The sequence below is a fragment of the Centroberyx gerrardi genome, chromosome 8 (assembly GCF_048128805.1).
Source record: "Centroberyx gerrardi isolate f3 chromosome 8, fCenGer3.hap1.cur.20231027, whole genome shotgun sequence".
Lineage (NCBI taxonomy): Eukaryota > Metazoa > Chordata > Actinopteri > Beryciformes > Berycidae > Centroberyx > Centroberyx gerrardi.
In genome coordinates this window covers 9953735-9978102 of record NC_136004.1, presented here as the reverse complement: position 1 = coordinate 9978102, position 24368 = coordinate 9953735, and the positions used below count along the sequence as shown (strand labels likewise).

Below are 24368 nucleotides of genomic sequence, written 5' to 3'. Positions count from 1 at the left end.
ACGGGCATCCACTATGTCCTGGGACACATGGGCACTTCTGGCTCCTGTTTGTGGACTTCAGCTCAGCATTTAAAACAATCATTCCAGGGTTCTTGCAAGGCAAGCTTGCTTAAACAAAGCTCCTGCCATTTGTCAATGGATCATGGTTTTTCTGGCAGGCGGAAGACCAAATGTGAGGATGGACACCCTGCTAGTTTCTTGGTGACCACAGGTGCCTCACAGGGCTGCATGCTCTCCTTTCTTCAACTTCTTATGCATCAATGACTGCACCACCAGTGACCCTTTAATCAAGCTGCTCAAGTTTGTGGACAGAACCACCTTAGCGGGCCCACAACGATGAGGCCATCTACCACTGAGAGGTGGGCAGGCTAGCGTCTTGGTGTGCCAATAACAACCATAAGCTTAACACTTTCAAGACAGTGAAGATGAGGATTGACTTCTGCAATGATGGTGCTACTGTGAACACAATGGAATGGTTCAAATTTCTGGAGACCACTATCTGCAACACCCTCAGATGGGATGAGAACATCTCAAATCAAAAACGGCTACCAGAGGATGTTCTTCCTGTGTTAGCTTCGGCAGCTAAATGTGTCACATGTCCCTGTCCAATTCTACAGACCCATCCCTGAAGACGTCCTTATATCGTCCATCACAGTCTGGTATGGCTCTGCCTCCTCCAGAAAACAAGAATGCCAGTTGTCTTCTATCAAATACCTGCCCAACACCAGAGTAAGGACAAAGACAAAAACAATGCTGCTGACCCTGCCCGCCTGGTTGGCATACAACCCTCTGGAAGATGGTTCCAGTGCATCACTGGCCCCAACACTTACCACACACACAACAGTTTCTTTCCCACAGCAATCACTCTCCTTAACTGACCTTCCTAAAATCCCCCAACCAATCCTACATCCCCAAGCATGCTCTCGCACAGGCACACACAAACACACACACACACACACACATACCACAAATACACACGCCACCCTGGACCAACAGATTGACTGAACCCTGCTAATCTGCAGATGGACACTGATATAAGCTACTCAGGCTATCTATCAACCCAGCTGCATTATGCAAATCTGTGGACTTACTGCACTGGCACATCCATGTCATTAAGCTTCTGCACTACCGATGCTTCACGGCATTCTCAGGTCAGTCCTATTCTGTTCAAGTGACTCTTGATTGAGAGTTTACAGTGCACAGGACTACAGCACTACCAGTCATTCACTACCCCAATCATTACTGTCACCAACAGTGTCAATGCTGTTACACTGGAACAATTCTTCAGCTCTGAATGCATCTCTCTGATGTGTTTATGTTTAGTCTACTGTCATATAGTATGTCTTGTCTGCACTGTGTATATGAGGTCATGTAACCTTTTACCCTGTATTATGTTACTGTCTTGTAATGTCTCCACCGATTAACCAAGTCAAATTCCTAATGCGGCCGTGATACTTGGCAAGTTCTGATTGTGACTGTAGCAGGCTTACAAAAATACAAAATAAGTAGGTAGATTTGGCTTAACCAAAATCTAAAAATACATGGTTTGTATGGGAATCTAGGAACAAGGGAGAAGCATCTGGCTTGCGTATTACTTTCCTGTTTTTGCCCCGTCTCTGTGGGTATGACTAACGCAAAAAATGTTGCAAACTTGCCCAAACGTAATGAATACAAAACATACTGACACATCGTATGCTCATGCAGTAGTGCACATTTATGTAGTAGGCTACATGTTACATAATGACATGTTAGGTAATCCCTTTGCAGACAAATAGATACTACTGCAATAAAAGCACTACAGTATCTTGTTTGATTAATAGCTCCATCAACTGTATAAGGAATCCAAATGAGCGTACGATCACTGAGAGCCACATACAGTCACATTTGTTAGTGATGAGCCTTGACGACTGTAAAGAGCTTTGGCTGAGGGGTGCAGGGTGAGGTCAGATTATGGCTGCAGGAACCAACAAGTGTTGATCCCGCCGGTGTCCAGACATGGCTGAATCAAAGCTTATTCATTGAAAGCTCTAAACGGACACGCAGGCAAACAGAGACCTTGCTCACCTTATCTCTGTCTCTCATCCGGCTGTTCTTCTCAGCTATGGCTAACCTTTGTCTTTGACTCCACAGCAGTTCCCTCTGAGACTGTTTCAGGAGTTTCTCCACCTTGCAAGCCTTCTGACAACACATTGTCCCCTGACATAAAAAAAACAGAGATCAAATCAAGCCTTGCGTCAGTAAATCAAGCCATGCATCGGTAGCATTAAATCACAATGATACAGTTACTCAGTTTGTTCTGCACAAGAACCTACCATGACAGTACGGTTTGCATGCTTCCCCAAATGCTTGTCATGGTCAGCAGCGACGGATGATGTCATAACTCCAGCATGTTGAGATTATTAATATCTGTATTCAGCAGAGTTACATAATGGATGTTGGATTATTGTCAGTGACAGAGACAGCAAAGATGGCACAGCTGCCACATGAAATACATAAAATACTAAAATGATATTTTGGTGATTTAAAAATGAGGAAGGTTGCATGCAGTGCATTTTTGTGCCATGGATAAAGCACAGAGGTAGTGTATTTCTTTTGAAAGGAGCTTGCTTTTCTAGTTATTGTTCACTGACATTAATTGAATAATGCAACTGGCATGCAGAGTGGGGGTTCGTGTACCACCTGCATGTTTGGAACAGTAATGAACAACTTGTCACTGTAGAAATCAAAGTGTATGCCTGTGCAGTAGAAGAAACAAGGCCTGCCTGTATGCACTGACTGATGAAAGCTGATGTAGGTGCAGTGTACCAGAGTAGCACACACAGATATGTGTAATGAGAAAAGAAGGCCTTGTCAGTCTACAAGACATTCAAATGCAGGGTTGACGCTGGGAAAAAATAGTGATTACATATTCCAAAGCATGTTCGGTCCCATGTTGGAAGAAGACATTTAGCTTGTCGACACAATTTTGACTATACAAATTATGACTGATAGTTGTAGATTCTAACATTATACAAAATATATACGGTGTGTAAATTGGAATAAACTGTTTATTTAACTGCACGTACAGTATGGAGGCAAAGGGCAAAGTAACCCAAAAGCAACTAAAAGTAATTGCGTTACTGAGTTCGACTATCCAGTGAATTCGGCTAATGTTTGCTTACACTTTTAAACGGGACAGCTGAGCCTTCCTGAAGCATTTAATAATGTTGCACAGGGTTTCCGGTGGAGAAATGTGAGCTGGTGGTTTTCGTAGACCTCAGGAAACAAAAGGTAGGAAACACATTTGACAAGAAATGTGGACTACGACGATAATATAAAGCCTCCTTGGCTACGACTTGACTAGTCTGCACAGAAGTTAGCTAACGTTAGTGTCGTTTGACTTGAACTTTACTTTGGGCCAACCCCAAGAAATACATTTCACATGCACTTCAAATTGGGCAAAAATGCTTTTGTACACACAGGTGACATTCATTAGAAATATATTTCGGGACACTGGGAATAACACTTTCTTCATAACGTTATACACTAAAAAAAAAATGCACATAACGTACATTTTAGGCTAATTTACGTACAATCTCTCTAAACATATCATGAAGTAGCCTACATGTGAAATATATTTTTTTCTGTATGGGAAAGGTGCACATTTGTTTACATTTAACCAAATTGGGAGCAGACCCACCTCTGATGCTTGCAGCTGTCCGGACTCCAGCAGACAGTTGAGTGGCGTCCCAACTCTTGTCCAGTGTGTTCCAAAAATATGACAATAGGGACTGATAGCTGTGGGCTTTTCCTTCACCCTGTGTGCACCAACTCCATTTAGACCAAGTATTCTTCTGTAGCACTCTGCATTTCACTCTTACCCTTTTAAATTAAGAGCAGTAACATAATAGACCTATCTCATACCAAGCATAGCCGCAGAAAATCCTTTCAAGTAGTGCCTACAGCCCTCTAATGTCATTTGAATCGCTTCCACACAGGCCGAGCAGCGTAAAGCCTCCCGGCCGCCTCACCTTGAGAGTCTGCAATCAAAGTCTCTGAGCTCGAGATGCTTGTTTCTCCTTGGTTCCTTCTCACTGGTCAGGTGAACTTTCTGTTTCTTCCCTTTTTCCCCCCCATTCCACACAGTGTTTTCTGTATTCTATTATATAACTCTGCATCATGTTGCCCTTTCAAATTTATGAGGGCCGAGAAACTAGGTTATGTCTGCACATAGGAGCAGAGCACGCCAAAGACACAACAAGTAACCTCTTATTGTCCAGTCAGCTGTAGGCTACACACACACACACAGGCTCTACTCTGGCTTCCATAAAGACAGCAGCAGTTTATGTCCCTTGATGGAAAGTTAGTTATTAACTGAATTAAGAAAATGGTTCATTAGGCTTGTACTGTAGCAGAACCCTTTATGGTGCTATAAAGAACCCTTTAAGAATGAATGAAATGTTCCAAATCGGCAATACCAAAACAACTAGCCTAACCAAAGGGCCCTTAAAGAACCCTCCTTTTTCAGTATACCTACTGCACCTGCCACAGATTAGTCTTTATAGCTGCTTTCCATGATCTTGAGAATAATAAGAATAGTTGACGAACACAATACAAAATAGAATCAGTAGCAAGCAGAGTTTGATTTCTTTGCGTTTCTTTGTAGCCCAACAAAATAGAATCTGAAGGGAATATGGTATTGGCATGCAAATTCCACCTGTACTAAAAAAAAAAAGATGGTTCTTTAGAGGTTCTTTAATGGTACTCAATAGAGCCATCTCTGTTTGAAGAACCACTTCAACATCTTAATGTTTTTCCTTATAAACCCAAATGGTTCCTCAGTGGCCTTAACTCCAACAGACCGACTCCATTTGAGCTCACACTCCATCATAATGCCAGTATACAATATAAAAATAATATGAGGAAATCGGAATAAAAAAAAACCCTGCATGCTTCTTAAAATGTTCTTTTTTTATACATCTAGCTTCACTCACCAGTGATTATTATTGTACTGGTACACAACACTAGGTAGTTTCAACCTCTACTTCAGTACAATGTATCAGTCCAGTGTAGTTATTAGCAATCAGAGGAAAACAGTGATTCCCTAAATTAGCACAAAAATTGCTCATCCAAATAAATTGTTCGTCACATCAATCAAATCTGTGTCCAAGTCCAATCACAGTTCATGATATCACTTGACTTGACATCTAGGATAACTTGCTCAGTGACCTGGAAGCTTCCTCTTGTGCAGATTTTGAGGATGTTCACTGGCATTTCACTCTAAATGCACCTCTGAAGTTTTCTTTGATCTAATTCAAAGAGAGAAAAGAACATGCCCTCTGGGGACCTGCTTCCACTTTCTTCACTAATCTTGTTTGGTTGATTACACGGAAGTCAAGCGCTTTGTGCAAAGTGCTCATTAGTCCAGAAGTAAACAGCACCCTGAGTTTCCTCGTATTTTCCTCTAAACAAACTCCAAATGTATCTCCAAATGTTTGGAGACTTAAAGGAACAGAAAGAATCAACTTAATGCAGGCAAACTCAGAGGTGTTTGCAATTCAGAATGTCTGATCCTGTATCTATTGTGTGATGCATAGGTTCAACTATACCAGCTTCAATATGAAAAGTAAATAAATAATAACAAATTCTACAAAGACTTTTTACTGTTTATTTTTGTACTTACATGAGACTTAATTATTCTGCTTCAATATAAAATACAAGATATAACTTAAAAATAAAAAGAAACCAGATGCTTTGTATCAAAATGAAAAATTGTGTGCTCTTGAAATAACATTAGTCAACAGTCCTAAATTACAGCATGACTTTTACACAACCGATATTCCAGTCATCACACACTGCGATTGTGATAAATACAGTGAAATAAGTTAAAGTTTCATGTCAAAAAGGCACTTTTCGGGTCAGGAGGTGTCAAAAAGATTGAAATATAAGAAAACATTTTAATTGTGCAGTAACTGTTCATTTAGCAGTATTAAATCAAGTGATGGATTCCATTTGATTGATCAATCATTTTCAGCAGATCTGGACACAATTTAATCTAACCTGTAGGCCTAATGCTTACAGTGGGTACAAATTTATTGCATTAGACTTCTAATTTCTAAAGGAGTCCTGAGCTGTTATAGTTTTACATTCAATTCACATGACTTTAATATAAAAAGGAACAACAGAACATACAAACATACACTTGCACATGTCAACACAAATTAAACAGTTGATCTTTTATAACAACAATTACAATTGTTACAATTTCTGGTTTATATTAAACTTATTAGGCCAAGAAAAGTCTGAAAGTGATATCCGGTTGCAACATGAAAACATGGCAGCAATAAGGAATGTACACCAGGGTGTATGTTTGATGAGCTGTCAGTGTTCATTATATCACAGGTGACAGTGAAGGATATGTGCTAACACGGTGCTTCATTCTAGCTGTATAGAGCTGCCATGGAAGTACTCTAGCAAAACAGTGCATCATGAGGTCTGATGTTACTGGTGTAAAGACAGGTAGATCACACACATCATACTTACTTTGTAGTGGTCAAGAGATCCTCTCTGTAATGCTGTTGGATATTGATTGGCAGTCTTACTGTGAACTGGTTCCCAGGTCAGTGCTACAGGTACAGCTGACTGCTTTGAGGTTCTGAAGAGTGAAATCCATCACTCAAAGACTCCAACTAATATGATGAGTAAAAGGATGAAACTTGCTACTCCACACATGGCAAGATAGAGAAGTTTCTGTGAAAAAGAGCACAAAATAGTAGTCAGAAACGTTCCTGGCTCCACCTAGAATCTTTTGAAGGGGTGGGGTTGCTTGCTAAGAATGTCAAGCTATTAAAAATACATTAAAATATTAAGCAGATTAGAAGAATGAATGAATGAATGTTGGAGTCACGGAATGGAAGTCATGTGGATGAAGTGTTGTTGTTACCTCAGGCAATAATCACAGTAGGTCTCATTCAGGGGGTTTGGTTAGTCCAACAGACAGGCCAACAATTAGTGCAATGACAGCAAGCAGGATCAACAGAGCAAAGGCAAGGATAATGTATTTCTGCCAAGTAAAGAAAAGGTAGTTATTTGAATTTAAACTAAAAATACAACTGTAAACAGACATTTTGACATTCTGTATATTGGCATCTACACATAGTTTCAATTCATGACAAGCAACTTATAATTCATTAGCTAATATGAGCAGACTATTTCCTTTGCCTAGTCTAAGCTGTGTCATCCGAAGCAGGGTACAGTGCTTATGTGAACCAGAAAACGTCAGCGTGTGACCGTTGGTTAGGAAAGACCACATACCCTCCGGGACTTTTTCTGGTATCTCACTGCTTTTTTGGTCTCTTCTTTTGCACGGCCAATGTATTCAGCCGCATTAGAGACATTCTGCTCAATGTTGTTGACCATATCCCCCTGTAAATCGTAGTCGGAATCAGAATGGCTTTATTTGTCAAGTACGACAAATGTAGAGGAATTGGTGAGGAGACATAGTGGCAGAGTACAGAGTTTAAAAGTACATACTGGTACATTTGGTAGAGGACAACAGACCCTCAAATACAGTGCAAAGAGACAGTGCAAGACATAAGACAGACTATCCATATGAGACCAAATAAGGGATATAGTACGTAATAGTGGACATTAACTGATGACACTAGTGTTAAATCACAAGATTTAGCAGGGGCATAATGAAAATGGGAAACCTTAGTCTGCATCTTTTACTTAGGCAAGTTCTCCTATAGAGTTAGCCATTACCTGAGTCTCTACCAGCATCGCCATGTCCATAAACATCGCATGGAGCTCTCTGATGCTGGACTCCAGACGAATGATGTCCTGGTGCCGCGACTCGATCTCATTCAAGGCCTGTCGTGTGATCTGAGAATCTGAAATGATCTGACAAGAGAGGGCAAAGATAGAGGGTGACACAGTGGAATAAATTGTGTGACACTGAAGAACCAATTTCCTGCCTGTAAGGGAATCAGACACCGTCTCGGTATCGAGGCTCAAGGCCAATTTATGCTTCCACCACACCAGTCAGTCCTACTTGGCGATAGTGTAATTTCAAATCACCATATAATTTGCCCCAGCTCTTATTGAAAGAACAGCATAGTAGCGGCTTAGATTGTTTCCCCCAAACATTCACTGGGATGTTAACTCACTTCTCCCCACTAGATGGCGTTAATATCTTTTATTCCAGACATGAGAATACAGAGCATGTGGAAACTTACGTCAGAAGTAAAGATTGATGGATTTCCACTTTCCAACATGTCCTCCAGCTCTTCATTGGTGGTCACTCTTCCAGCTGAAATAATAAATAACTAGCAGTCATTATCCAGCAATGAATTGAACCTAGTATAATCGGATCTGTCACTTAATGGTGAACAGCAGTAATAGCGCCACAAGGAAAGGATAAAAAGTATACTGTTGTCTTGTTTATATTCCTGAGATAATAGAGTTGGTTGTTAGTGCTGTTGCTGGTGATTCTTCTGTACAAAGCCTGCTGTGTGAGGAGAGGAGGATGCCTCATCATGGCTCTATTGATTTAGCTGACAGAAAAATACTCTCTCTGTTATCCACCCAGGGGACACAGCAAGAAAGAAAGAGCACAAATGGTAGTGACTTTCCCTCAAGTGATGAGAAATGTTTTTATTGTTCAACGAAACAGTTCATTCCAAAACAAGATATCCCCCCTTTGAAAAAAAACGACAAGTGCTTTGACAAAGTGTTTGTTGACATGAAAGTAAAGCACATCAAGTGTTACTATTGAAGTTATGAGTCACCTTTGGACTTTTGCTCAGAGGACAGAACCATCTGTGGTTTTGAAATGTTAAATGATGAATTTTATGTGGCAAAATTTGTCCAAAATGAATAATACACCATTTTGCAATGAACCACTATAAATCTTCACATAGCTTCCCAGAGCAACAATAATTAACAATGCACATGAATTATCAGTGGACTCCTTTTTGCCTAAAGAATAGATAATCATAATGTTTAATTATGGACAATTATTCACACTCTGGCGTTGTGTTTCTTCATGGATAATGGCTGTGTTTGTGACTAAGATTAGACTACTAACTGTCTGAGGAACAAAGGAACTCTGCAGCCCTCATAGAGAAACAGCTGCTGGAACTCTATAAACAGAAAGCCCTCCTTTCCTATAGCCTTCCCTCCCATCGTACAACACCCTCCCTGGAGAGACGGGTCTCTGTGCAGGTGCTTGTGACACACACACGTTTTGCAATAGCTATTCCTCAGAGAGACACGACCGACGCTGCCGAGCGCGGCACAACACACCGCAATTACCTGTCATCAATAACGATCAAGCAAAAACTGTATCGCAAGCGAGTGATGTAAATTAATGATATCAGGCCTAGACCACAACCGCACAGACAAAGGTACATGTGGCCATGTCAAAGACAGGTGAACTAGAGTTACACAGGCCTCCGAGCCCTCTGCCCGTTACCCTGGCAACGCAAACACAGCGAGGCGTCTCCAGTGTCAGGCTCTTCCGTCTGCAGTGTGGAGTGCTACAGCCTCTCATTAATGCTGGCTGCAGGGACTGTGGGAGCAAGTCCTATTTTTCACCATCCACCGTTGTCTCGTGTTCCTCATACTGTATGTGCATAACATCATGCGCATGTGTTGTACAGTTTCCTTGCATTTGCTCACCACTACCATTTTGAATTTAAATGTCTCGGTTCAAATGTGTTCTTCAGAGAATTGGTGGAAGATAGTTGCAGAGTTGCAAAAACAAACAGTCAAATCGTCTGTTAGCTCAAAAAGGTACGCTGAGCAACACAAGCAAAGTGAAACTTGAAACTCCAGTATGAGAACGCTTGTATTCCTCTCATTGTTATATATTGCATATATATTGATATTTTTTATCATTTTTATAATTCTCCACCTTCATAATGCACAAATCTCACATTGTCTTTATGAGTAAGTTCTGTTTCGGATACTAATGCTGCTTTTTTGCACGTCCTGTTAATGCTGGAATCTATACTTTTTTAGCATATTTTCATTCATACATTTCTACTTGATATGTCAGCGTGTTGGGATTGTCGGTTGCATATATTTATATAACGCCCATTTTCTCTATTCTTATTTATTTCTTATTCTTCTTTGATGGATCCTGCTACAGCCCAATTTCCCAACAGGGATCATTAAAGTTTCATTTAATCTAATCTAATCTAAATAAAATGCTAATGTAGGAATGTGATCAGGAACATGGAAAGCATTAAAAAGCAGAAAAACAGCTATCTCCTTTTAGGAATGAACTGTGACTTTGGTATGTGCAAAAGAGAAGGTGAAAGCCTGAAGAAACCTGAAAACTGCCTTCCCTGCTGGTGTCTTTTTATCAACAGGTTTAGGGTCCAGAGGAACTGAGAGGAAACCTCTTAGGTGTGGTCTGTTTCCTGGTTCCTGTCCTAACAGGGCTTCGGGATATTATTTGTCACTCACTTATCTCTAAGTTCAGATGTTTTATACACACAAATGTTGTACTTACAACCAAATTCATGTCAAAGTTGTACTTTATCAAGATTAGCAGTTTACATTAATCTTTTAGTGAAATTTTGTGATGTATCTAAAGCTGAAGCTATTCTCTATCGCCACACAAAATGTATCAATCCTGTAGATATCAATTTAACTTGTTTTTCTATTATCTAGTCTTTTAAATGGGTTTCCACCACAGGATGCGGTCAAAGAACATTTTTCTAAATGAGGCGTCTAGTTCCTGTCCTAACGTGGGTCCAGGGGGCTCGTTACTTGTAACTCACTTATCTCCAGCTGCCTCTGGATCCTTCCTTTGCTCCTCTCCCGAAAGGACACTTGAGTCTCGTTGTACTGGGTCATGACCTCCACAAACTTCCTGGACAGGACCGTGTGCTGGAGATGAGGGAAAACACAACGTTACGACAGAGGAGGGAACTGTGCTCTAAAGGTAATACACTACAAAACACTTAACTGACAGAATGCTAACACAATGCTGCAATAAATAACACTGCAACAAGTTGGTTTATATTGTGGCCCACAAGCAGGGTTCGAAAAGACCACCAGCCAAATGCTGCTAAATCTTTGGCCCTGGCTGGTAGGTTTTCTAATTTCTAGCAGTTAACTAAGCATCATCTAAACCTATCTAGCAGGTAAAATGGTGGACATGGCTGGTGAATTTGGGGATTGGACTTGTAGATAATAAAGGTATTTTCCTTTTCTATATTCTATAACCTGGATGAAACTAAAAGAACGTATTATCCCCTTTTCCCTCCTGATGTCTCCTGTCTACAACTTGGAGAGAGAGATGATGTCGATCGTATACGGGCGATATATTAGGAGTTAGCAGCTACGGATTTGTTTCCTGACCTGCGTTTTCTGGATCCGGAAGTCAACTGAGGATCTATTGGCGATGTCATCCTTGGGCATACTTTGCTCCATAGCTTCAGAAGAAGAGAGTTATGATACATTGCAGAGCAGCAGAGTTATAGACAAAATCTAACTGTCATTACGCAGCTTTAGTGTGGTATATTTGATGAATACTCAATCATCCTGAACAATAACTCTGTCTCAGTGTGATGACTTACATTTTAGTTTAGCTCGCACAACATTGGCATTCCCCTTGATGTCGTTGGTCAGCGTGCTGAGTCCGTCCTTTGTTCCTTGCACAAAATAAATAGGAAACATGTAACACTGGGCTTGGTGATGAGGAAACATAATGTCATCCAACTAATCACTGTAGCTCCCCCTCCTGTAAATACTGGCTGTAGGCCTCGTCTTGTAACTTGGCAACAACCCTGTGGCAATATTGGCGAGTTCACACTTCACAAAGCACCTAGCCCTATTGTTTCATTCCCTGGTGACCGTTTCCACGTCATCCATTTTATGATCAAACATCTGGCTCACAGTTCACGCTTCCTGTTGATAGGTTAAACATAATCTGTTCCTCATAGCGTTGAGGCAAGGCTGATGATGCTGTGGCACATGAAACTGAAGGGTCTTTGTCTTGGCAGGCTCCTGATGGGCTCCTCAGGCCTCGGCTCAGCTCAGACTCTGAACAAGGCCGCCGATTGATTCTCACAGCTGCAACAGCAAAGCATCACAAGTCTGCCTCCGAGTGTAACCAGTGCAAATAAACAACGTGTCCTTTTCACACATCTCCCAGTTATAGAGCTTTAAATGATCTTAAAGATTTTTAAGCTGTTTCTATGGAACTACAGTAAATGTGCAGAGTCTGATGTCAAAGCCTGTTACACACTGTTGCCTACAAAGATCTGGAAGTGACAGCATGTTGAAATCTGCTCCTAACAGGACTAGTCAGAGTCCACCCCTGAATGGAGTGTGAGAATTTGGGCAAAGGGACTGTTTCCTTCATAGGTTTCCGGCCAGGCAGCCATTCACTTACAATGAGGAGGAAAGTGCAACAAAGGAAGTTCAGACATTTGTTGCATTGTCACTGTGCAGCTCCAAAGTCAGACTTCAGAAATCAATTCTCAAGACAGTTCGTTACATAACTTAACTCCGGGAAGTTCTACAGATGTCAGAAAATAAATGGAAAAACAACATCCAAACCAAATGCATCATGTTCTCTCTACATGTTTCTTGAGGGCACAGACTTACTGTCATCTGGGTTGGGTGCAGACAGGATCATGCTGTGTATCTTCCTCACCTCTTCCACCTGGTAGGAGATCTTATCAATGAGTCCCCTAACTTCTTCCACCTAAATCAAATAAGTGATCACACAAACGGTCAATACCTTGGATTATCCCAGTAGTCAAACCTGTGCACACCCTGGAGGGCATCAGTCTCACCCACCCTTCTGAAAAAGCCCTCCATGAAGCCATCTCTGTCCACCGCGACTGCAACATCCTCCTCTGCTTGTGTCCTGCTCTGTACGGATGGGAAATGTATTCTCAAGTAACTTTTGTGCAGCCTGGTTTGTTTACCAACCTAACTTTATGCAGTTAAACCAAAAAGGACAGGCTTGTCTTTACTCACAGCAGTTAATTCTCCCAGTCGATCCTTCATCACAGCGCTCATGCAGCGCGTCTTCTGACCAGATTATTCTAGCAAAACAGCCGCTGGGTCATCCTGAAATTCTCCGTATGTAGTGTAACATTGTAGGCTTAAATCTATGGCTGATTATAGGTCAGAAGGTCAAAACTCTGTCTAAAAATGAAACGCTGTAGAAATGAAAAGGCTGAAGTAACTCTGTTAAAGCCTACTCTGCTATATTTCGATATTTCTTACCGAGCGCAAGACTCCATAGTAGATCCACACTAAAGGCGCTTCACTTTCCTCGGGATACGCCTCTCCTCCCTCTCTCTCTCCCTCTCTCTCTCTCTCCCTCTCCCTCTCACACTCTCCCCCTCTCTCTCTCTCTCTCCCTCTCCCTCTCACACTCTCTTTCTCTCTCTCTCAAGGGGCGAAACTGAATCCAACCTCAAATAAATTAATCTGACCATTACGAAAAACAGCTGTGGTAATCCTCTAGGAATACTATAGTGATACCATAAGAGATAAAAAAAAATACGATAAAGTATTGTAAAGTCACTATAAACTCATTATTGTGTGCCACAGACGCACTATAGGCTAAATCCCTATAGGAATACAGAAATACTTAAGTGACTTTTTCGTCACCGGCTGTTATATGAGCCGGTTTGATTAATAAAAGATAACGGAGTGGTTATAAAACTATTGGCCACTTGGCCACACGGTGGCGCTGTTGACCTTAATATGCAAGTACGGGACTGATATTGCTCTTCACTCTTGCTTAGGCTATCATTCCCCCACACAGGGGTAACATGTAAGGTATCACAATATTTTACATACAGTAATTAACAGAATAAAAAAGCGCATTGTGGCCCACATCTCACTGGACACTTCAACAAACCTTAACGAACAATCACTAGGCTATAATATTTCTATAATATTCCTATGGACTTAAAGTGTGTCTGTGGTACTCAATAATGAGCCTATAGTAACCTTATCGTACTTTATGGTATTTTTGATCCCCCATGGCATCACTGTAATGTTCCTATAATATTCCTATACGCATTTCTTATTGTTGCTGTGACATTTGTATAGCATCCGTCTAAAATTAATTATAGGATTACTATAGTTCATTTTCGTGTGGGTTGCAATAGGAGTGGTTGGAAATTAACTCACAAAACCATTAGGTGACGCAGAAGAAGTTGTAATTAGTTTGGAAGATATCTGAGAGACTGGCTCTGCAGACCGTACCATCTTCAGCAGCATCCCCGTTGTTGACGGTCCGGGGTGTTGTCCTGTAACTTATCCCAATATCTAAACCCGTCATAAAACTTCATGTTTATGCGTATTTTTTATCTGAATACTATTTAGTTCATACAGCGCAGAACCTGATCTCATTCATGCGCCGCGCAATCTCCAATTACGCACAAAAAAATGCCATTTACGCACAGCTCTAACGCCCCTCCTCAGATGATCCAAAAATGACATCACGTTTTGAATTCCCACGTCCAGTCCAACAACCCAATACGCCTCCGCGGAGAATTTCTCTACTCCTTGCAATTTCCAGATACAGGCACAGAACAAACTCCAAGAAACAAGCACCAGTCAAATCTGGGAATAAAGATCACTTTTAGAGACGGATTACTGACTTCTGCATGGATGTGTATGTTGGACTAAAGACCTTATCATGAAAGTTCAACTCTTTTTCTGCCTCCTGCCAGAAGATTAAATTGATTCTTTTTCTCCTTTTTTGTTGTTTTTATTTGTTTTTTTATATTGGACACATGGACTGATAAGCAGTTTTCAGCATCTTGGAATAATGAGTGACTCCTGTTGGATTCATCTTTATTTGCGGATTTAACAATTCTTCTCTAGTAGGCTATATATGGTAGATGTCAAATTTTCAAGGAGCTATGGAACTTTCATTCCACTTTCACCTTTTTACAGCCTTTGTCTCCTGTATTAAGGTAGGCTAATAACAAAAAAAAAATACAACTTATGACAATTAGGTCTACTCATAACTGTATTGTCTAACCATAGATATTTTGTATGGCAGCCTGTATGAGTATATTTGGTTTCTTTTCAGGTTTATGGTCAAGTGGTACAACCTTTCAAGCATCCAGGTAATAACAAAACCCATTTTTGGATGGCTGATGTGATTGATTTACTGTATTTCCATACTATGCGAAGTTTCCCAATTTGTAAGATAGAAGGTAAAATTCATACATCATACTAAAATTCATTCAAAACTAATTACAGAACCAAAATGTGAAGATAAAATATATGCTTGGCCAGCTACTTATTTCCAGCCCAGTGAATGTAATTGTTTTGTTTACCATTCTTCTTATTAATAAGAATGGTATGCATAAACAACTTTAACAGCTGTTCGGTTCATTATTATCAATCTTTTAATCCCCAAAACTCCACGGCGGAGTGCCAGGAAAATAACAAATTGTGAGTAATGGGAGTGAGCTTGATTAGGGGAAAAGCCCCTTCTGGATCCTTGTTTACCGTGAACTCTCCGTCCAGGCCTGCAGGTGTTGGCCACAGCTTCACATTACTGGCCTCTGGATGCTGTGGACGGGATCCGTGAACTGTGGGACCAGATTGGAAACAGACCAGGTCATGTTAACGGCAGTAATATAAGTATGTGCATATACACTTAAACCTATAGGCCTATACTCAGGGGGAACACACCACCTAAGTATCAGTGTTTTTCTACTCACTGTCCGCATGGTCTTCAGCTGTTCACCACCCACCTTCCAGCCACAGCACTTTTCTGTTCTGAAGCCACCAAGTACTTGCTTTTAAAGGTGCCGCTGTGTTCAAAGCTCTAAATGATTTGACAAAATATCTCAGTGTGTGAAGTAATTTATTGTGAGTTGACGCTCGCTGCATTACATTAGTAAAAGTGGGATCAAGAGCTTAGGGACAGATCACCGCTGGAATATGTGATGCAGATCTTTCAGATTTGTTTTCAAATCGGTCAAGGACAGAGCACACTGGCCACTGTGAGGGAAATTGATTTCAAATCGACTGAAAGACATTTACTTGTTTCCTGCACATTGGGTCTGCAGCCATCCGTAGTGTTGTAGCTACATCAATCATTGAAGTACAAGACATGAATTTGTAGAGGGATCAGGTATAGACTTCAGAATGATGTGTGGAGTATTTCCTCTGGTGATTCACTCTGAGTTTAGGAAATTCCTCAGGTGAAGGGGAAATGAGCTGAACCTCCTTGAGCGCTGCCACCGCGCACTGAGCTCAGCATCACTCTATCTCATACCTGCGCACCACATCCCTCCCATTGCCTCCAATTGTCTGTCTCTCACTGTTCTCTTGTGTCTGCTGTTTTGTGCCTGTATATGTGTGAATCACTATTTTTCTCCTTTGTCTTTGTCCAGCACTCAGAATCCACAACCACACTGTGCTACCTTCCTCCCATAACTCTTCCTATGTGTATACCAATGACTCTGCCTACACTAACATTTCTGCAACAGTAGGTGAGCATCACTCCTGCTCTCTGAAATTCATTTGTGCATTGTCACCCGCTGTCCTCTGTTGTCCTCTCTGTATCAACATACAGCTCACTAGAGCTGGCCTGAACGTTTCACACTGTTCTCTTTACGAGGTGTTTCATCTGTGCAGGAGATGAGGAATCTTTGCTCTTTAGTTAGTTTTTTATTGTTTGGGATTTGTCTCCAATCCTTTAAGACTGCATTGGCAATACAGCCTGCTAGCTTTAGTCAAGCTAGAAGTGTAACACAGTAAAACATTTAAGCCATTGTTGAATGTCTTTAATTAGATGTCAAAAAAAGAAAGAAATCCTCAAGTTCATCAGTTGCAAAGACAGTAAATTTGTGATTAGTTTGTTACTTAGGGAGTTTGGATAACTTGATGAGAAGAAAGCTGAACTTTCAGAGTATGTTTGGCACTAAGTAGACCTGCTGGCTAGAAGACACACTGCTCCCCACTTTCAGGCAAAATGATCTCCTTGGCCTTTTGTTTTCCTGCAGACATTGTTGAAGGAATGGTCAACAAGGGCATCTTTCTGAATGGAGATAACGGTGGTACATTTCTCCACTTTGGAAGCTACCACAACTCTTGCATTAGTGACCCTACTTTGTGCGGCCCTGAGGGTGAGTGCAACCGCGCTCCTATTGGCAAATTTCATCATAGCGTGTTACTCATTATAGTGTCATCTGAACTGTAATTTATACATATGAGAAACTGGCCAAAAAAAGCATTATAATGGCATTTCTAATCTCTTTTATTGATGTCTACTAATGATTTGTAATCATTTTGTAGGGATTACCTTCTCCTTTTTTTGGAAAAACCATGAGGCACAGTCGCGCTTTGCTGTAGCCTCTGGAGGGAAAGTCATTTCCAACGGCTTCTCCGTCTACGCCAATCACTATGGAGGATATGTGGAGTTTTACACTAGAGGCAGCCACAGGAGATGGAAGGCCAATATCAGCATTCCAGGTACTGTGAATATGTTTGCCATTGTATTACACCCTGCTCTTTTTATTTGTGAGTTCCCCATATGCACCCATGAGGAATGTATTTTGGCCTTTGAGGATTTCTTATTTTCAACCCTAAACTGTAAGTTATGCAATTACACTCATGGTTTGGTTAACTGAAACCAGATGTAGCCACAGACAGTTGATTATGGCAAGTCTAGGAGAAATTTTATGAATGTTTTTCTCTATCACAAAACATACAATTATCATGGATGTGTAATTAGATGTGGTCATTTCTCATTTGCCCTCTTGATTGAAATACGATAATGTTGTCCAGCTTTGGTAATTTGTAAAAGACAAGACGGATGCAAAGAGAAACGTAACATGGGTCAGAGTGTGACAATTAAAATTTTTCAGATTCAGCAATGAACATAGCATTGGTATTCTAATAAAATGAAATGATTTGGTAAACTGTTTCGAAACGATGAAAGACAATATATGAGACTTGGAGTTAGAGTTAGAATCTGAAACAGGTCAGTAAAAGTAATGATGTTCTCAAATGACTGCTGTCATCTCTGTTTTTGCTACAATTACTCAAGGTTGTGTTTGAGAGGCGTCATAACTCAGAGGGCAAGTTTGAATTTCGTGTTCAGTTGCAGAGGATCAAACATCATCTGGTTCTCATACAGCGTAAAATGTTGAAATTTCACAACATAATCTTAAAATTTGTTTCTCTCTTGGTTTGTACAAGTGAGGAAAATCTTTTGGAGGCCATAGAATATGAAACCTTTAGGTGCCCTGCAACCAACGTAATGCAATGTCAGCGGAGGCTATGAATGTTACACTCTACATAGAAATTAAAAAAAGCGAAAGACAGAGTTGAGACGTGTAAGTGGGGGGTGGTCTCCAGCACATATGGTTTGTATTTGAGCTAACCACAAAGGCATAGATGTGTTCTGGCTGTTTTGTTCCTCTGGCAGAAGTGTTTTCAGACAGTGAATGTATTGTCTTCTGGGACTCCCCTTATTGTCAATTTACCACAGAGAAGCTAGGGGAAGTAATTTCTTCTTTGAAGGATTTTGTGTTGAAAACATCGATTGGGAAGAGTCTGCAGGGCCAGAAGAGACTCTGGCCTCCAGCCTTTGTGGGCACACAGGGTTGATCTGCGTAGGGAAGAAAAAAAACAGAAAAGGACAAATAAAATGTTGACATGACATACCGTATGGAGAAAACAACAGTGTTTGACAACCGTGTCAATATGAGGGTAGCTGTCTGTAAGTCATTATAGTGTACCAGCAAAACAAGATGTTACATGAAGACCCATAACAATGACTGCATTTCTGTGTCTTCCTTAGTTTTTGATGATATCCCCTTTCTCTTGTTTTAATTACCTCCATTGTTTTTTGTTTTTTTTCAGCATTATTTTATCATTTGTAAAGCACTTTGTAACTAAATAGTTATAGTAAGTGCTACTTAAAATGCTATATAAGTAATTAGGGCTGTTTTCATTTGGACAATCCGATATCGATTCTTAAAATCCAGAGATTGATCTTGTAGTCTGTGCCTTTTTTCAGTGGATGTGTGTAGAGTCACGTAAAACGTGATTTGTAGCGGGCCTCCCCTTCTCCAATTGTCAATGTTAAACATTAACCTTTTTAGTAATGCACCATATTATAGAGGTTCCTTCTCAGAGAATCTAACCAGTATTGGTATTGTAACTGAAGACCCTTAATTGAATCGATATTGAATCGAATTGAATCGGGACCTTGTGAATCGAAATCGAATCGGGAGATCAGTGTTTAATGTTTAGTGTTGTAATGCCTGTTAATTTTACAATATATCTGTTTTCTCCTTCAGGGCCTTTCTGGACCCACATTCTCTTCACCTGGACTCTGAAGGATGGTCTGAAGGTCTACATCAATGGGACCTTCAGTATTGGTGACCCCGCCGGCAGCGTGTCAGAGAACTACGGTGACCCATACCCGGACCTTGTCATTGGAACGGGGAACGACAAAGCCTACGGCCACTATGTGACGGGGGCGTTCGATGAGTTCATCATCTGGGAACGGGCCCTTTCGCCCAACGAGATCTTTCTGTACTACAACGCCGCCATAGGTAGGACGCCACCGAAAGCGTTTCCTCTCACTTTACGACACGAAACGTCTGTTATAATGATCCTCCTCCCTCCACTGTGCTCTGAGGAGATAGGGGTTAAAAAGCAATTTCCGTCCTTTTCCTCGCCACATTCCAGCCACAGCGTTCATGCATGACAACAAGACATTAAACCGTACAAATACACCCTCCTTTCAAATAGTCTCACATGCCTCTCACATTTACACAACCTTCCACCATATAAGTGCCAGTGTCTCACATATTTCTGCCTTATAAGTATTTATTAGAGTGCTGAGGCATGCGGGATTGCAGGGGGCAGATCATTTTGATTTAAAATGACAGGTTATAACCAACTAGGACAAAACCAAATTACTCTTTTCTGTTTTTGTTTTCGCACCCATGTTTGTACCTCCTTGAGCCAGTATTAGAGTGCCATAAATAGACAAAAAAAAATCCTCTTGACATTTACTAGATTTTAGAAATAATATTATTCTGCTGTATGGTAACACAGAAAATCAAATTCCCTTGGTAGCCTGGGAAATGTTGTCCAGACCCTGGTCAAATTTACATTTGCTCATAGAAAAGGATGAATCACTTTTTGTTGTGTGTGAACCATACTGATTAGTGAGGGTGTGGGCTGTCTCCTCCATTGTGTGTCTGGTAATGTTGTGAGCCCATTAGTGTGTACTGTTAGTGCTTCAACTGGTCATGATGTGTGAAGCATAAAGAGCGTGCTGCCTTGAAGTCGTTACCAAAAGCAATATATTCCATAGACCATTACCAGACGCAAAGAGCAGGACTGTTATGGTTACAGAAAAATATTTTTACTCCTCCAGAGCTCACATGTAAAATGTTGCATCGAACCAAAGAGGAGCAGGAATGGTTCAGACTGATACCTCTAATGTACATCCATATATGGCCATTTTCTGGTAGCTATAGTACTGTTTTTATTAAACGACAGCAAAGACATAAAGTGTATCCAGCACCTCTTAGCCCTGTACAGTAGCTCTGAGTGTTATGTGCTTGATTATCAAAGTCTTGTGGAAGTTATAATCTGTCTCTTTTCATGGGCATGGTCCAGCCATCATAAACTGTTAAAATTGGATGCTGAACAAATCCCAACACGTTCTAACAGCTTGCCTGCGCAGGTTCAACAAAGGCTCTGAGCAACTGGCTCTCAAATGGGAAGACTACAATAAAAGTAGTAGCTTTTCTACTTAAGCAGGGATTATTTTAGCAAAGACTGCTACTTTTCCAGAAGGTGAAATCCAACAGAAATTCCACCAAGCTACAGGCCACCAATGTGGTTCCTATTTACAAACAGTCCTTACTACTGTCCCCTCCAGGTCAAGCCATGGTTTCTCCCACAACACCCGATGTTCCCGAAGAAGTCACTTCGACTACGGCAACAACTGTGAGTTGATCCATTCTGACTCATTACCTTCCAATCTGTAGTGCAAGGCTCTGTGGTCAATGTGCACAGGACAGGACATTAATGCTCTAGTCTATTTGTGAACTATCTAGAATTTCTTCACTTAGAAATGGCATGATATGGTATGATGCATTTGAATAAATTCTTTTGGGACAAAACACGCACAAAAGTCATGCAGGAAATGAGGTGGAGGCCTTTTGCTTGAACCATCATAAACACAAACAATTCATTTCTTATTGAGCTATTGTTTTCTTTTGAAGGTTGAGGAATTGGGGCTGGAAAAAAAAAAAGGATATTGAGAGCATATGTGAATGGACTCGTCCTGTTTATTAAAGGACTGCTGTGGAGGTAGAAGCAGAAAGAAAAAAGGAGAAAGTAGAGACAGCTGCTCAACACTACGTACAAAATGGCTCCCCGTAGGGCATGAGGCAGAAAAGGAGCAACACTCTGAATCACTTCAAGCCCCGTCCAAAAAGTATTCCCCCAACTCGGGCTCGCAGTCACATTAAACATCCTGTGTGTGCTGGAACTCGCCGCTCTCTCGGAAACTACCTCCCGACAGTAAAGTGTGTTTGATGCCTGATGTGTTGCCTCCCCAGAGAGCCGCTGAAGTGAGTCCTCCTGTCATCAGCAGTCAGCGCGAGGAGCTCCAAAGCTCCCGGGACCCCTCCTTGCCCGTGGTGGGCTTCTTGGAGGCGCTGCCACAAAGCCTGCCCAATAGGAGCATTCCCCACGACACTGCCAACAACCTTACGCAGGTACTGGAGCTCATACCCGCACACACACACACGCACATGCAAAGCCAATTCACACGCAGATACGATGCCCACCCATGTGCGTATGATGCAACAGTTCCATGATGTGCGTTTTCTTCCGCCCAGGCTTTTCTCAAAAGTGTGGAGGAAGTGCTGTCTTCTCCAGAAGTGCCAGAGGTAAATGAGTTCACGCTGTTGTTGTGAACTGTTCAAACATGACATAACGTTAACATGCAATCCGGTGGACACTTTAGTCCAAAGCACTTTTTAGAGCACAGTGAGTTTCAGATTCTAACACCGCACATTTTTGGCACCAGCATGAATCACACTACCTGGCAGTGTCAGTGCGACGCTCTAGCCGTCTCACAATACAGGACCACAGTATGATAGTACTGTATACCCATCCTGGCCCAGGCTCAGCACTCTCACATGCAAGCAGGGTATTGCCTGAAGAAGGACATTTTGAGCGAGTTTGTGGTTTACAGTGCAGAGTGCTCAGAACAAGCATGCTTGTTTGTGTATGAGCAAGCTGAAACAGATGTTCATGATGTGTATGAGAACGCCGGACTTGGACAGTACAATACAATGTTCAATCAAGTCCCCCGTGATTACCTTCTCTGTTCAGATGCAGTCAGAAAATTTCACACTCTATCACATTTTCATGGGACAGAAAATCATCTGAGACAGAAAACACAGGCAGTGATTATAATAATAACACGTGCATGTCTTTCTTTGCCTCACGGGCTTATCACAAAACATACTTTTTTTTTTCATTTGACGCCATTTGATGAGTTGATATGAGCGCTTTACAATGTAGCAGCCTGTGAATCCCTTAACATTTTTCCGACGGGTCGTTGTTGAGCAGCAGTCCACCCCTGTGGTCAGCGGTCTGATCGAGACAGTGGACAGAGTGATGGAACACATGGTGACTAACCTGGAGCCCAGCCCGAACTCGCTCATCTCCCTGGGCGGAACATCTTTCGTTGCAGGTCAGTATGGTGTCAGCGCCCCATAAGGTGACTCACCGCTTGTAGCTTGTGTTTGAAGAAGACACGGTTAGGAAAAGCAGGACATGGAGCGTCAAGCTGACCTCATGCGTTTTCTTGTTCTAATGCAACAGAGGATAAGATGGGGTCAAATAAGCATGTGTCAGCCCCCTCCACCCCACCTCTCACGGGTGTGGGTCTTTTTTTTTTTGCATAATATTTTGTTTGCCAGCGGACAAGCTTGCTTGTGTCGTTCTCCCGAGGGTTGCATGACATCTTTGATCCACCCATGAGAAAGCAGATAGCTCAGTTGCCTGGTTTCCCTCTGTGTTGGACTCACCACTTCTCGCTTTTTACAACCTCTGACCCCCTACAGACTACTCTCTGATGAAGCTCCCGCAGAACTACAACCTGCCGCATTACCGCTTCCCCACGCAGGGCAAGAGCTACATCTCAGTGCCCGGCGAGGCTTTCACCATGCAGTGTGAGTGCCGATAAGCTGAAATCGGCTTCGCTCTTTTTGTGTAAACATTACGCACTACATTCACTCTCAATGACATGTTTTGCGTGCGTCTGATTCCGCACAACATAGACTCATCCCAGCTTGAGGATTTTCAGTGTAAAATAACACACATAATACACAACAACACACAGTAGTAGCTTCTATAAGTTGAGTGTGAATGCTGCACATTAGTGCTGCACTGATTCTGCCAAGAGAAAATTGCCCAACTGGGAGTCTCTTGTTATTGGCCAGTAATTTATTACACTGAGATTTAAGACTTTTCACATAGCATAAAGTGTAGGACAGGAGCGCCATGAGAGCTTTTGTGTGGCTTTATGGTACGCTGTAGAAATCCAGCTATGACTTTAGTGTTGGCAGTTATTCTTTTATTCAAAAGAGAGAGAATGAGAGAGAGCACTTTCTCTCCACTTACCTCTCTCATTAAAAAGAATAGACTTTAACTCACATAGTGAACTCATTTATTTACCTTTGCTCACTTTTTTTTGCCATGGTGGTAGTGAGGGAAAGCAGTAATTATGGTGGGCATTAAAACTGTGTTTGTTTGACTTTGTGTTCAGGTCAGATTCCCTTGGCTCCACCTGGCCCCAGAATGCACTGTGTTGCCATACTAACATTGGAATAAACCGTTTTAATAATACATTAAAAGACTATTATCAGAAATGGAATATAGATGTTATTGCTGACACATTAGAGCCAGGATCGAGCTAACTCATGGGTTTGAATACCTGGCTGCCTGTATGAAAGGCTCCAAGGGGAGGTTTTATATCCCAATTAAGTACGTAGAAACTGTTACACATTGGTGTGTTAAGATACTTTATTACATTTTCTCTTATTCCCTCTCTTCCTTAGGAAAGTTGTACACGCTAACTGGCCACCAAGTGATCTCCTGTGGGACTTGATGGGGGGCATTCTGTTGAAATGATTTTTTGGAGGGTTGAAAACTCTCCGATTTTACAGCGTATATACCATACATCTGTTAGAAATCAGCCAGCTTTTGTTGTCACAGTCAGTGGGGTTGAGGGCCTTTTAAAAAGAGGAACAAGACCATCAAGGATTTCCTCCCAATTTTATTGTTTATCTTCCAGTATTAAGGTGGGACCGAGCTGGATGCTGGGTCAGATC

At 41.5% G+C, this 24368-nt stretch overlaps 2 protein-coding genes across 5 annotated transcripts in view; one reads left to right on the top strand and one right to left on the bottom strand.

Annotated features, from left to right (window-relative positions):
* Positions 1-5633: 5633 nt before the first annotated feature.
* stx2b (syntaxin 2b) lies at positions 5634-13151 on the bottom strand. 3 transcript variants are annotated; one of them, XM_071927789.2, is made up of 11 exons: positions 12982-13151; positions 12799-12873; positions 12604-12703; positions 11571-11645; positions 11353-11426; positions 10770-10878; positions 8217-8290; positions 7744-7881; positions 7294-7404; positions 6923-7042; positions 6593-6729 (listed from the first exon to the last, which is right to left on the bottom strand). In XM_071927789.2, exons 1-10 carry the CDS (start codon positions 13021-13023, stop codon positions 6947-6949), a joined length of 894 nt encoding a protein of 297 aa, XP_071783890.1. In that variant the 5' UTR covers positions 13024-13151; the 3' UTR covers positions 6593-6729; positions 6923-6946. The 3 variants fall into 3 exon arrangements, with proteins under 3 accessions (XP_071783891.1, XP_071783892.1, XP_071783890.1); XM_071927790.2 differs by lacking the exon at positions 6923-7042 and having other exon boundaries at positions 5634-6729; XM_071927791.2 differs by lacking the exon at positions 6923-7042 and having other exon boundaries at positions 5634-6668.
* Positions 13152-14524: 1373 nt separating this feature from the next.
* adgrd1 (adhesion G protein-coupled receptor D1) overlaps positions 14525-24368 on the top strand; it is a 28654-nt gene continuing 18810 nt past the window's right edge. The window contains exons 1-12 of one of the 2 annotated variants that reach the window (XM_071927827.2): positions 14525-14942; positions 15062-15098; positions 15505-15621; positions 16380-16478; positions 16992-17114; positions 17284-17460; positions 19296-19553; positions 20897-20964; positions 21582-21740; positions 21864-21914; positions 22603-22726; positions 23100-23207. In XM_071927827.2, the coding sequence (XP_071783928.2) occupies positions 14868-14942; positions 15062-15098; positions 15505-15621; positions 16380-16478; positions 16992-17114; positions 17284-17460; positions 19296-19553; positions 20897-20964; positions 21582-21740; positions 21864-21914; positions 22603-22726; positions 23100-23207 (1396 nt within the window). In that variant the 5' untranslated portion in view covers positions 14525-14867. The remainder of the gene's footprint in view (positions 14943-15061; positions 15099-15504; positions 15622-16379; positions 16479-16991; positions 17115-17283; positions 17461-19295; positions 19554-20896; positions 20965-21581; positions 21741-21863; positions 21915-22602; positions 22727-23099; positions 23208-24368) is intronic. The other variant, XM_071927828.2, reaches the window with a different exon arrangement.

What these genes read in the sequence shown, in the direction of transcription:
- stx2b (XM_071927789.2), bottom strand. Translation starts at nt 13,023, where the DNA reads ATGAGCGCTGTGATGAAGGATCGACTGGGAGAATTAACTGCT. An exon ending in TGCACCCAACCCAGATGACA is followed by an intron (nt 11,646 to 12,603) that starts GTAAGTCTGTGC and finishes ATTTTGTGCAAG; the next exon opens with GAACAAAGGACGGACTCAGC. An exon ending in TGTGCGAGCTAAACTAAAAT is followed by an intron (nt 11,427 to 11,570) that starts GTAAGTCATCAC and finishes CTTCTTCTGAAG; the next exon opens with CTATGGAGCAAAGTATGCCC.